General features: G+C 36.3%; 1 protein-coding gene across 2 annotated transcripts in view; it reads left to right on the forward strand.

Annotated features, from left to right (window-relative positions):
* LOC106881560 (peptidyl-prolyl cis-trans isomerase Fkbp12) overlaps positions 1-11181 on the forward strand; it is a 13610-nt gene extending 2429 nt beyond the window's left edge. The window contains exons 2-7 of one of the 2 annotated variants that reach the window (XM_052972501.1): positions 4587-4701; positions 5078-5125; positions 6240-6329; positions 6993-7015; positions 8084-8157; positions 10426-11181. In XM_052972501.1, coding sequence (XP_052828461.1) covers positions 4665-4701; positions 5078-5125; positions 6240-6329; positions 6993-7015; positions 8084-8157; positions 10426-10486 — 333 coding nt within the window. In that variant the 5' untranslated portion in view covers positions 4587-4664 and the 3' untranslated portion in view covers positions 10487-11181. The remainder of the gene's footprint in view (positions 1-4586; positions 4702-5077; positions 5126-6239; positions 6330-6992; positions 7016-8083; positions 8158-10425) is intronic. The other variant, XM_014932007.2, reaches the window with a different exon arrangement.
* Positions 11182-14838: the final 3657 nt, after the last annotated feature.

Raw genomic sequence — 14838 nt, forward strand, 5'->3', positions numbered from 1 at the left:
ATTTGCAAAAATATTGGCAAAGATCGACATTTCTAAACCTCCCCCCATTTCCTTCATTTTAAACTTTTTTCAAAATATGCGGAAAAATACGGAGATTATGATTCTGAAAAAAAATTTTTTTTAAGAATTTTTTTTTCTAAATACGTGGAAAAATACGGACATTATGATTCGGACAAAAATTTCAAAACGTTTCTGTACTTACGGTTAGGGTTTTAGGGTTAGTGTTGGGGAAAAAAGTCAAAATTGAAGATGTTGGGGAGGGGAGGAACTTCACAATGCCGATTTTTGGCAAAAAATTTTTTTTTAAATAAACAAATTAGGGAGAAAATAGTGGGGGGACGGGACGGGCGGAAGTCTTTCCGAAACACCAAGTGCTAGGATTGACTAACCCCCTCCACTCAAAATTGCTGACCTTCTGCCGAAATTAGTAATATTCCTCCTATTAGTAGAATCTTGCAACAACACCGTACTCTCAATGACAATCTTTAGACTTTGTTTGTTTAGTACTAGGTCAACCCTGGTTGAGCATGCTTATGATCACTGGCATTCCAACAGTGACCATCCAAAAGAATGTAGGGTGTGATTTCAGAGGGACTTGGCCCCTATTTCTAACAGATTGAATGACCACATAGAGCAGACATGGGGCACCCTATTTCGAGAAGAGGGCTGCAGGAGATATGACTCATCGTCAGGCAGGCTTCACTACTAAGAGTTTTCGTTGGGCATGTCGTTCAGAAAGAGTCCCATGGGTCACAGGTTGCCAATGACTGATGTACGGCTTGTCTCATTAACTTTTGTTTTGTTTATGTATATGTTCATCCATTTCAAAGAAATTATTTCATTTTGTTCAGTGAAATAAACTGGAATCAGGGTGGTTTATTTACATTATCAGTTTTAGTTTAGATAACAATTATCTATCTTACATATTTATTCAGGGTACTTCAGTCTTTTGATTAGCTAGAAATAAGTCAAATCTTCAAATCACATCCCGTTGTCTTAAAAATGAGAAGGTCACATTATCCAGTGTAGTCTTAGATATCCTTGAAATAAAGTGATAACCACAGCTCGAATGCTTTGGATTGTAGTTTCCGTCTACCAAATCCACTCTCAAGGCTTTGGTCGGCCCGAGGCTATAGTAGAAGACACTTGCCCAAGGTGCCACATAGTGGGAATGAACCCAGAACCATGTGGTTAGTAAGCAAGCTACTTACCACACAGCCACTCCTGCACCCAGTTGTTTTTACAAAAAGCAAAACATCAACCGTAAAAGCAGTTTATGACATGCATACAAATACGCATATAGTATGTATGGAGACAATAATATCAAGGTCAACAATGCACATGCAGGCACACATTCATTCATTGTGCTTGTTGTTGGCAGAGGTAATTGCGTTTTGAACTTTTCTGTGTTGATTTTAGTCTGGCTTTTATATATTCATAACCACTTTCACTGTTGTTTCAGTCACTCCCTTTACAGAAGCTGTCAACTACCTCTAGGTGGTTGGCTTCTAGGCTTTTGAAAAGCATTTAATGAATGCTCTTACTACTAACTACTTCTGTGCATCTGCTGCACACGAAATTGTTCTTTTTTCTCAGCCAACCACAGCATCTCTTGTTGACTCGTAGTTTACATTGGATGCACAGTATAAAATATAGAATTTCTGCACCTTGAGTTGAATCACTATTTGAGATGGCAGTAGAGTTGTGTATTCTTTTCTGCTAATCAAGACATTTTTTTTTCTTTGCTAGGTTTACAGGATGGTAAAATCAATGTTGCAAAACTGAAGCTTAGGTATAGGATACCTTAAAATCCTAGCAAAGTAAATGCCAAATTCCTTTGCATGACTGAAAATGTCTTGCAGAAAATATAGAATTGCTCTGCTTGAGAAGACATGTTAAGCTAAGTGGAAAAAAGGGTATGGCCAGTCTAGCTCTCACCTTACCATCTCTAGTCAATCTGTCTAACCCATGCCAGCATGGAAAATGGACGTTAAATGATAATGAAAGAGAGTATGATCTCACCTGCCACCTGGGGCCTACATGGCCAGAGACAGAGCGGTGAAAGGAGTCCAGGGAGGGATTCCTCCTTTGGGAGGGGTGAAGCCCTGGATAAAAATAAGGAAGGTTTACTTTTAGATCTGGAACTTTTCCTCTGATTCTTTAACTGATTTATTTACAAGGTCATTGATATTCAAGGGTGCCACCAGGCAGCCTGTCTTCAGCTGCTCTACTTTGGCCTAGAAAATTATGATAAAAAGAAGACTGAGGAATGCTTAGCTGTATCCTAAATTCCTTTTAAATTCATTGCTAACTCTCAGCATCTCTGTACATGGTTTGTACAAGTCTTACATCTCAGCCATCTATACCTAGTTTTCTTATTGACTACAAGAATACAGTGTGGAACCTTATTAAAAGACTTCTACAGGACAGTGAATGTTAAAAGTTTGCATCCTTTCTGTTTTAGTCCCTTAGTATTTAAACTGGCCCTCTCTGGTCCAAATATTCTTCTTGTTTTATGTTCAAACCAGCCAAATCCAACCTCTTGTACCTACTCTACAATGTCATTCTAATATAAGTAATCACGTCATTGAAGTCTCCAAGCTATGAGATAATGTATGATTAATTCAAAACAATGTGAATAAATAAGCATTAAATTTGACAAAGTTATCTGAATGCTAAAGGTATGTATAAGTTACCAGTGTAGTATTATCACACTAATAAAAACACATGGCTTAACAGGGGCCTTTTTTCTGATTGTATCACTTTCACAAAGTATTACAAAAAAACTTCACCCAGAACTCTAGCTGCAGAGTAATTAATCCCATAGAAATTGAGTTACACATTGTAAGCGAAAGAATACTAGACACTATCATCTTGTGAGACTGTGTCTAGGTTAACACTGTGCCAGTGTTGTATTAAGGCATGGGCACAGTAGATAGCTATCCAGGGACCTCTTGAGTTTAGGGACCCAGTTCTGATCTATGCATAGTGTGCCTTGCTATCAGTAAATAAATACTTTAGGGCACAATATATTAATTTACCTGGAGGCCTACAATGCTGCTAAGATGGCCCTGTACCATGGATATGTAACAGTGTCACCATTGAAACATTTAAATGACATCTAAATGTAGATTTATGCAGTTTGACATAGATTGAAAACTTAAACAAAAAAAAACAAACTTTTTACAAACAGGTTTGATGAGATATGTCACTGAATTAAATATAGATATAGAAATGAATGCATGGAAGTCTTTTTTTTATTTTACAATGATTCCTACTGGTTTAAAATAAGCAAACGCCTTTTCAATATGTTTATGGGCAACTGCGACAGAGCAGAGATAGTGGACCTGTGCATCCTAAACAAGCTAAAAGTAGGAGAGGCTGACAAAGGTTTGTACAGAGATGATAGACTAGAGATAATCCTTAATAAAAACAGATACAATATGGTCTTCTTGTTATGTTTGTCAGCAGTTGCTTGTAGTTCAGATGCTTTGTTCTCCTACCATAAGTTCTTTGTAGCTGATGATTTGGCTGAAATGTACTCCTTATGGGCAGAGTGCATTTCGTCAATGAATTTTGCAATGGTCTGATAGTTCTCATTGAACGTGTCTAGATGTTTGTGCTTGGCAAAGCCAAGAACTTCAGACACTGTCTCATATGTAAGTTGCTTTAAGCTCTTTCTGTATTGTTCAATACTAATGTGCCCTGGGTCCATTGGGGTGTTTGTCAGTGACTTCTCAATGGCAATTCTGTGACAAGCTACTTAGCCTTTGCTGGGACCCTGGTAGATGCTACTACTCTGGGGTCAGAGTAGATTTGGGAGCAATAGTGGCTGGAACTCCTGAACCAGGGCCCTACTACATTAGAAAAAAGTTCCTTAGGAATATTTCAGTAATTAAAGCCAAAAATCACAATAAAAATGTAAATACTTGCACTGTATTACATCATTTTAGTCTCTCTCTCTAGATTCCTGCTGTTATTTCTTGAATTTTTACTTTTATTTTCTGGTGACACCATTTATCTGCCACTCTCTCTTTCTCCAGATACATTCTTTTTTCATTATCTCTCTGCTTGCTCCCTCTATATCTATACCCTTTCTTCCTGGCTCTTACTCTCTCTCTGTGTATATATATATATCTACTGTACTTCATGCTTCCGCCGTTTCAACACACACACACACTCTGTCTGCCTGTCTCTCTCATTCATTTCTTATCTCTATTACAGGTTCCTTAGACCCATTCTAGGTTTATACTGTGGGAAAGCAGGTTCTTATGTCTTCTTTTTCCTGCTCAGTACATTCCTCCAAGATAATAATACTGTGATTGATGCTATCAATTAACTCCCACTCCTCAAATCTGCTGACCTTGTGCCAAAATCAGAACCATTACTGTAAGGGCTTAGATTCTGGTTGTCTTCGATATAAACTAGGCTTCAGACTTACAGGATATGCTGCATTTCACTCATTCAACCCTTCAGCACTCAGATTACTCTGTCAAATGTAATGCTTATTTATTTACATTGTTTTGAATTAATTATGCATTATCTTCTATCTTTGATGTTTTGATGAAGTGTTTGTATATTTTTAGAAAAGCATTGTGGAATAGGTGCAAGAGGCTAGATCTGGCCAGTTTGAACATAAAACTGGGAGAATATTTGGGTCACATATGGCCATTTTGGATGCTAGAGGGTCAACATATTACTGTATGTGAATACTTGAAATCATGTTTTTTTCTTATTATTCCACTGAATACACCACTACACATTTTACTCCATTGTACACCACTCTACTCACTGTTATACTCTTTTATACACACACACCATACTCCACTTAACACACCACTTATATCTCACTATATTCACCCCTGTATCCCACTGTATGTGTCACTCTACAACACCACTATATTCCACTATAAACACACAGTTCTCCACTAGAGCCTTGTGTACAGGCTACTGTACTCTACTGTACACACCACTGCAATCCATTGTCTATATTTTACTATATTTTATAATCCTAATTCATCCATATTTTTACTCTTGTGACTTATTGTTGTTTAATGCCTTGTCTATCTATTTTTAGGTGAAACTTACCCCAAAAAAGGACAAAAAGCTACCGTCCATTATGTAGGTGAGTTTATTATTTTATATTGACTCTGAATCCTAGTTCAATAACCTCCAGATGGCATATTGGTTATTTGGTGTCACATCAGGATACATTTTGAGGATGACATTCATTTCATGTTCTCATTTGAAATTAGTTTCAAATCTATTTTGCAGGCTCAGCAGACTATTTTTTCTTCCTTTCATCCAAACAGACAATTCTGTTAACAAAATGAATGCAATATAATGCTAAGTTGTTTTTTTTTCTCTTCTACTTCAAAAACCTGTTTTTTATGAGAACTGTTGTGATCCATTGTTTTTTGTTTTGTCAAATTACTCTGAATAATAGATAAAGCTACTCATTGGGCAATCTTCACAGTTTATAACTGGGCGCAGACATGGTTATTAAGAAGCTTGTTTCTAAACCATATGATCCCAGGTTCAGTCCTACTGTGCAGCACTTTGAGCAAGTATCTCCTATCACAGTCCTGGGCTGACCAAAACCTTGTGAGTGATTTGGAAACTCAAAAAAATCCATTGTGTGTGTGTGTGTGTATATATATATATGTGTGTGTGTGTGTGTGTGCAGGCATAGCTGTGTGGTAAGAAGCTTGCTTCCCAACTGCATGCTTCTGGGTTCAGTCCTACTGTGTGACATCTTGGGCAAGTGTTTTCTACTATAACTTCAGGCCAACCAAAACCAGAAAAACTGCTGAACTACCAGCTATGAAGTTTGTTATTTCCTTGTCAACAAATTGTCTGCTGGTTCTGTGCTTTCAAAGATGTGTAAAATAAGGGAATAAGAGTTCTCTTGCTTGAAAAACAGGGAAGGGTTAGCAACAGGAGGAGCATTCATCTGTAACACAATGCCTCATAATATGTATTCATCACCCCATGGTAGCATAGAAAATAGATGTTTCCACTCTCAAAGCATTGGTTAATCAAATACTTTTCCAGATTTCTTACATAGACAGGAAATGTATTTGGGATTGTGTAATTTGATATTTCTTCTTAAGAGTATCAGGTAAGTGAACTGGTTTAAAGTAGGAGTGAAAAACTGATTAACTGAATGTTTAAAATGATGGTAGGATGTTATTGCAACTACAACAATTTTAACTATTGAACTATTCTTTTCATCTCAGCAACTCTTGCAGATGGAACCAAATTTGATTCTTCCAGAGACCGCGACAAACCATTTACATTTAAAGTTGGAGGTGGTTTTGTAATCAAAGGTAAGTAATGCTAACCACACTGCCATTTTTGTGTACCACATGATTCTCTAAGCCCTTGTCTTTCTTATTTAAGGGCCTTTCTTTCATGAGCTCATTCCCTATTACCATTTTAACAATAACTTTTTTATGGTAAATCAGACCAAACCATGGGATCAGGGCACTGTGTCGTATTGTAATACGGTTTGGGAACACAAGTGATTTCTTCAAATCCCCCTGCATCTTCCAGTCATTAGCATCTTGCAGAAGTCTGGGTGTTGGATTTCTTTTGTTAACTTTCCTGCTTTGTTCCTTCTTTTTATGGAAAGCAACTTTGTATTGATTCTAATTGCATTAATCTTGCCGCAATGTTGTTTTTGTGCATCAAGAACTTGGTCATGCTCTCAAAAATACTCTACAAGCAATGATGACTTAGATCTGTCCAGGATATGTTCCAAGGACACATATCGTCTGCACCAATGGCATTCATCCATATCACTAAACCCACATCTTTTCAGGAATCAACCTGGCTGATTCCACTTTTTATAGGGTGTTTCATGATAGTTTCTTTTGTACAGTTGTCTCCCTTGCTTGCCTATGAACATTGAATTTTCCACACACATAAAATGACTGTTATATTATCAAAATGTTTTACGAGGCTATATAATGTTTTTCTTTCCTCTTCAGGCTGGGATGAAGGTATTACCCAGGTAACTGTTTTCTTTTTTTCACTTCCCAATATATTTTTATTTATTCATGTTTTAAATATTCTTTATAAGAAGTGTGATAAGAACTGCTTAATTGTAAAGTAAGTGTTAAGGTTGATTAAATTTAGTGGTTGTTGTTTAAACTCAGGTCAGTCTTGACTGGACATGTATGAACAAAGCTATTCTGGCTGTAACTGTAATATTCAGCCATATTAGGATTAGAGTATCCTTTCTTTTTAACATGATGATGTGAAAGAAATTTGGGTACTATTTTTAGCAGATCTTGAAAGTAAAGATTCTTTATTAGTTTGAAAATGTGATAGTTCACAAATGACTGTAGATACTCATCATCATTATTTAATGTCTGTTTTCCATGCTGGCATGGGTTGGACGGTTTGACAGGAGCTGGTGAGGCTGGGAGCTGCACCATGTTCCAGTGGTGTGTTTTGGCATTGTTTCTACAGTTGGATGCCCTTCCTAATGCTACCCACTTTACAGAGTGTAGTTGGTGCTTTTCATGTGGCACCCATACAGGGTCATCAAACAAATTGCAAGACAAAACTCCTCGGCTGGGAGGGGAGGTAGTATTGAATACCTAAGAATCTTAGTGGAAGAAAATCTTATCCATTCAACTGAAAATATACATTTGTCATGAAATATTTGTTTGAAATTCATTCAATGTGTTTTCCATAGAAGTTCCCTTAGTTGTGATCCAAAGTATTTGCCACATATATTTTATGTTTTATATATGATGTTAGGAAGGGCATCCAGCTGTAGAAACATTGCCAGATTGGATTGGAGCCTGGTGCAGCCTTCTGGCTCACCAGCCCTCAGTCAAACCGTCCAACCCATACCAGCATGGTGATGATGATGATACATAATAGCATAAGCAGAGATAGAATACTAGGAGAATATCTGCTTTAAATAAGCTCTTAATTATCTACATACATCAGATATTTCACAATTATTCTATTAGCTAAATTCATTCATGTTCCATAGACTATTCCTTTACTGATTATTGCAAATCATTAATGTTTTCTTTTTCTATTTTTATTTTTTGTTATTTTATAGATGAGTGTTGGTGAAAGGTCAAAATTGATCTGCACGCCTGACTATGGATACGGTCCAAAGGGTTATCCAGGAGTATATCCTTTTGGCATGTCACATGTGAATATTTCATGCATTAAACAGGTTGAATATAGCAAACTTGCTTGGCCAGATATCAAGTTCTTGTATGAGGGAATGATTTGAGTTATAAAGTACATACATTATAGTAAGTAATAGTGATTGATTAGATAGGGAATTACTATATACTATGGCCTAGAAGTGGATGTAGTATATAATATAAACATTCGTACATCAATCACTCTCTTTCCAAATCCTGCTGCATTTCATATGAAAAGTTTTGTCCTCCTAAGTTGTCTTGCTGTAAACGTCAACCAGCATTTTAAGCATAACTGTAGGACAACATTCAGCAATCGTTTTATTTAGGTTCTCTAATGGTTGATAACAGCAACATGTTATTACAAATAGCATGTTATGTGGCTTGGATGTCAGCATCAAGAAAATATCACACAAAAATAATGCACATAACAAAGAGTGAATGTCACTTAGACAAAGGAAAAAACTGCATTCTACAAGTTTGTTGTTGAGTTATATATTCATTTTCATGTTTATGTCCACTTTTTGCAAGTTGGTATAGGTTGGATGAGGCTTAATGCTGTAGTCTTTTTTCTACTTTAGGTACAAGGCTGAAATTTGGGTGCGTGGGGGGCAGTCAATCAGAACGACCCCAGTATGCAACAGGTACTTAATTTATCAAGCCCGAAAGGATAAAAGGCAAAGTCAACCTCGACGGAATTTGAACTAAGAATGTAAAGATATGAAATATCGCTGAGTATTTCGCTTGGTATGCTAACAATTCCGCCAGCTCGCCGCCTTTTGATGCTGTAGTCTGTGGCCAGATGTCCTTATTGCTTTTAAGAAATATACTTTTTCCATCCAAGCTGTGAGACACCATTGCCCAAGGAGTGTCAGTGCAAAGACAGATGGAAGCATTCGCTCACACTTACAGAGTGAGCTTCCATATAGTTTTTGTCTACCAAATTTCACAAGGCATTTGTTAACCCAAATATGGAGAACATTTGCTCAAAGTGCCATGCTCTAGGAGTAAACTCAAAACCACATCATTTCAAAGCCAACTTTTTAACCATACAGCCATTTACGGTCAATTTTGCCACTGGTTGCTCTGGGGTCACCTTGCATTTAGCACCTATAATATGACTACTTTGCTTCTCTTTTCATCGTCATTTTTTGATGTCTGCCTTCTATACTGGCATGAACTGTGTGGTTTGAGAGGATCCGACATGTCTGCCTTGGTATGGTTTCTATGGCTGGATGCCCTTTCTAACACCAACTACTTTCTTAAAAAATAGCCTTATACTTGATGATTGTATTGGAATTCGAATGTAATGCTTAGGTGAGATGAAGACATAATTGCAAGTTGAGTGGGAACTGAGGATTTATCTCAGTTACATTTGGAAGAAATTATGTTTGTATGTGTGGTTTAGTCTTTGGTTGCCTTGATCCAGCAGACTTATGATCAGAGACATTCTGTGACCCAAAATAATGTATCTAGAACTACCTTATCTTGTGTATTGTTTTTTTTTTTTTGTAAGGTGGTAGGTTGTTGTTTGAGGGAGATTTGGCTGCTATTTCTAGTATGTAGAGACTGCATAGTAACTACCTTGTTAACTTGAACGTGTATCTATGTATGTACATATAACAATGATGTCATCAGTTTGTGTGTGTCTGGGTATGTGCTAGTTTGTAAATACATAAACATATTTGTGGCGAAGGTGCATGGCTAAGTGGTTAGGGTGTTCAGCTTGTGATCATAAGGTCGTGAGTTCGATTCTTGGCAGCATGTGGTGCCATTAAACAAGACACTTTATTTCACATTGCTCCACTCCACTCAGCTGGCAAAAATGAGTAGTACTTACAATTTAAAGGGGCCAGCCTCGTCACATCCTGTGTCATGCTGAATCTCCCTAAAAACTACGTTAAGGGTATGTGTGCTTGTGGGGTGCTAATTTCACGAGTAGGCTGTTCCATCAATTGGATCACCTGGAACACTTATTGCTATAACTGACAGAAAGCCAGTTAGGGGTTAAGCTTATTTGTTTACATTGCAAAATTCACTTAACATATAATCCCATCCACTGCTTCTATGCATGAATGTATGTGAGTGGGTATCTTCCTAAATTACTTACATTATATGTTTTCCTTGTCTACCATTTAATATCCTGATAAGTGTGAATGGGAAGGTGTTTGTGTGTGTTTTTTATACATTTTTGTTGTGCATTTGTACCTCTGTTACACATTATTACATCTGCTTTCCTTAACTGTCTTACTATTCCACCAAATGCAACATTAATCTTCGATGTTGAGCTCTTATCTCTCAACTCTCTTTGAACCTAACCTATCTTTATACGATTATTTACTGTACATTCACGATGATGGCTACTCCTGCGACAACAATTCACCATGTGGCCAGCCCTGCAAAACTCACTCTGGGTGTCAAGTTTTTTAATATTTTCTTTTTTATCTTCTGCCATTCTATGACATAAGAGTGAAGCTGCCATTTTCATAAATTCAAAGATTTTTACTCAAAATTTCACTTTCAAGATGTTTGCTTTTTAATTCTTTACTTTTTAAAATTTGAGTATATTTCTTGATTTTCTCTGTGTTGTTAGCTTATGGAAAGAAAATGTAGGGCTTAAGTCCTTATACTAATTTCATTCTGTACAATTTACACAGTTGTATAACAAAACTAAAAACTAGCTCTGGGAACTATTATTTCTTACAAATTCATTTAAGTTAAAGAGGTTTTCCTTTTTTTTTTATTATTCTTTTTGATTAAATATTCTCTGATCATCTTAAATAAAATTTTCTCTGAATATCTTAAAGAATTTTGTATTTACAAACAATTTTTTGAAATATTTCCCTACCAACCTTTTAAAATTTTAGTTTTAAAAAAAAAAGAATATATTTTCAAAGTAAAAGTTAGGCCAGTATCAATGTGAAAAGGTTTTCAATAGAAAACATTCTGAAATAATTCTAAATAATAACATAATAAAACAATGTTTAGTATTCATTTGGAAACAGTTCCTTTTCTTTGTGTTGGTTTTTGTTTATCAGATGTTGAGGAAGTCTGTCAGATTTTTTATCAAAATATTTTCATTCCAAAAATGAAAAAAACCCCTCTATTTGCAGACAAATTTGGATAAAAGAGACACAAAGTCTTTCAAAGTGAGGATGTGTAAAATTGTAGTTAACAACAAAATTGGTCAATAGTATTTCCTGAGATTTGAAGAACTTCTATGACACTATTATGATTCCTCTTAACAAAATTATAGATTCTCATTTGAGTGGTTTACACAAAGAATGTCAATAAATTCCAATTCACTTAGATTGGCCAGGCTGTCTGGTGCCGAGTTGGCTCCGCTGGCCACAGCATTTGGTGCATTCCCCTTGTGCTTTTGCCATTCTCCTCCATGTTGTTCCAAACATTTCTCTTAAATTTTGACGGAAAGAGAACATCTGCTTACTGCACAGAGAGCCATGGAAAGGTCAATGCTGGGAACCTCATTAAAAGATCACACTTGGAACGAGGAGATCAGCGATAGAAGTGGAGTGTAGGGCATCATTGCAGAATACCGCCATGCAAAGCTACGATGTTGCTGGTCATGTCGCAAGGTTCACAGACAATCGGTGGACTTGTGCAGTTGTAGAGTGGTACATGTACAAGCAGAAGAGACCATCTGGAAGACCTCTAATCATGTGGGAAGAAGATTTAAGAAATTTCAATTACTGAATATAATGGGTCTGTTGTTGTTCTATCAAGAACTGTACACAAGCTGCAGGATGGAAAAAAAAATCACCAATGTTGTGTTCACTGAAGTTTTCCAGAGTGAAAAAACATTCTTTGTGGCCACTGTGTGACCTCTTAAGCAGGTGTTTTCTATTATAGCTCTTTTCTACTCTAGGCACAAAGCCCGAAATTTTTGGGGAGGGAAGGGGCAGTCGATTAGATCGACCCCAGTACACAACTGGTACTTAACGACTCCGAAAAGATGAAAGGCAAAAATCGACCTTGGCTGAATTTGAACTCAAAACATAAAGACAGATGAAATACTGCAAAGCATTTCGCCTGGCCTACTAACAGTTCTGCCAGCTTGCCTTCTATTATAGCTCTGAGCTGATATACACCTTGTAAGTGAATTTAGCTGACAGAAACCATGTGGAAGCCTTTCGTATATGTCTGAATATATATGTGTGTGTCCTTCCACCGCTTAACATCTGGTGTTGATTTGTTCCTATCTCTTTTACTAAGTGGTTCAGCATAAAGACAAACAGAATAAATACCAGATTTGGAAAAGTGTCAGAGTTGATTTGTTTGACTAAATCCTTTCGAGGCAGTGCCCCAGCATGGCCAGAGAATAATGACTGAAAACCAGTTAGAGATAAGATATTTAAAAAAAAATAATTTCTTTTTATATAGTTGCAGCTTAGAGCTGCGGCCATGCTGATGCACAATTTTTTCTCATAATATTTAGTTATTTTTTAATCATCAACACTAGTTTTAGAAACGACCAAAATATTCTTTTCTACTCAAGACACAAGGCCCAGATTTTTTGAAGAGCAGGCCAGTTAATTAGATTGACTCTAGTACACAACTGGTACTTATCGACCCCGAAAGGACGAAAGGCAAAGTCGACCTCAGCAGAATTTGAACTCAAAATGTAAAGACAGACAAGATACTGCCTATCATTTTACCAGGCATGCTAACGTTTCTGCCAGCTCACCACCTTACAGCAAAGATGGTTTTGGAGATATTCTCTGGCTTGCCAGTTCCTGTCAAACTGTCCAAGTGATGCTAACATGGAAAAATGAATGTCAATTGACGATACAGGTATGGCTGTGTGGTTAGAAGTTTGCTTCCCAACTGCATGGCTCCAGATTCAATCCCACAGTGTGGCACCTTGGATACATGTCGTCTATAGCCTCAAGCTGACCAAAGCCTTGTGAGTAGATGTGGTAGATGGAAACTGAAAGAAGCCCATCATATATATGTATGTGTCTGTGTTTGTTCCCACTCGACCACTGGTGTTGGTGTGTTTATATCCCCGTAACTTAGTGGTGTGGCAAAAAACACTGATATAAGAGTCAGGCTTATACAAAAAATAAGTGCTGGGGTTGATTTAGTCGACTAAAATTCAAGATGGTGACCCAGTATGGCCATAGTTTGATGACTGAAAGAAAGGAATATTACATACACTCACCTTTATTTATATATAATGTGTGTATGTACATAACAGACAACAAAACTACCAGAGAAAAGAGTAAACTGTTTTTTATTTGTTAAAATGTCTTTGTTTAGTTGGTTTTTGTGTAGAGGTTAGATGGGGGGGGGGGGAGAATAATGATTTACATTAAATCACTGTAACATACAAAAAAGAGAACTTAAAATACACAACTGAAGACATTTTACTGAGGGGTGGGTGGTAGGTGGTGTCTTAGTAAAGTGGGGGGACAGACATGTATGTATAAAATGTGAAAAAGTGAAAGAAATTGTTTTTTTGTTAAAAAGAGAATATTTAAGACTTGGATTAATTGAAATGTATTTTAATATGTAATATGTAAAACTATTAACATTACAGACATCAATGCTGGCATCATAAAACCAAAAAAAAATTTTTACCAGCAATCTAAGGCCCACAGTCACTGGTATATTATGAATTATGAACTGGTTTGAAACCAGTCACTGACAAATGTTTAGTATTTTAGTCACAAGTAAAGGAGGTAGTGAGTCTTCAGAAACGTAGACTATACTCTAATTTGGATACAATGATAGAATATTCTAGGATTTAACTAAGGCAGTAAACAAATCTTTTAGCTTGTTGTCTAGTACTGCCATTTACAACGGCGAAAAGCAAAGTCTAATTAGATTGTGTCTAGATCTGCCAAAGGCATATTAAATTGATAGAAACATTTACAATATATGAATATATCAAACACTTGTAGTTCATTTAGGGGGAGGAAAAAAAGTCCCCACAATAACAAAACATTTGATCACATTGGAGTTTATTTGAATAGGAGAAGGAAAAAAAGCTGTGATGGTGTTTAAGTTCTTAATCCTAAATACTTCTGATACATCAATAATGTCTTAAAATATTCATCATAGTGTTCACTAGTGTTGTTTTTTTTAATTATTAAGCATATATATTTGTTTTGTGTTTGTGTGTGGACATATATGTATAATTTGCACATGTCTGTAAGTCTATTTTAATTATATAATTTATGAGTGTACATGTGTTTCCATGGGAAACAAATTGTCAGTAATATTCTGAAGGACTTTCATCCATAGACAGAAGGACAACAACTAAATGGTGAAGAATATCCTGATGACTTAAAATCTTTGTCAATTTTCATTTGTTGAACATTTTCACTCAGATTACAAATGTCAGTAGGAAGTGTTCATATTTGCATTGGATATAGTGAGATCAGGTTTGTTAATAAGTCCAGGTAATGGCAAACAGTGTGTGTAAGTGTGTGTGTGGTGTTAAGATAATTATTCTGACAACCCAACAGAGTTCCTGTTTTGTATAACACAAGAGGAGGGACTAATTGGTACACATCCACTACAGTAATTATTAAATAGGAATCATAAAATATAACCGACAAGATATGTTTAATTTTCAAGAAAAAGAAGAGGAGGAACATTTAAAATATAAATATGACTGTTTTTTAAGAAAAAAAAAAAA

This window comes from Octopus bimaculoides, chromosome 13 (assembly GCF_001194135.2).
Source record: "Octopus bimaculoides isolate UCB-OBI-ISO-001 chromosome 13, ASM119413v2, whole genome shotgun sequence".
Lineage (NCBI taxonomy): Eukaryota > Metazoa > Mollusca > Cephalopoda > Octopoda > Octopodidae > Octopus > Octopus bimaculoides.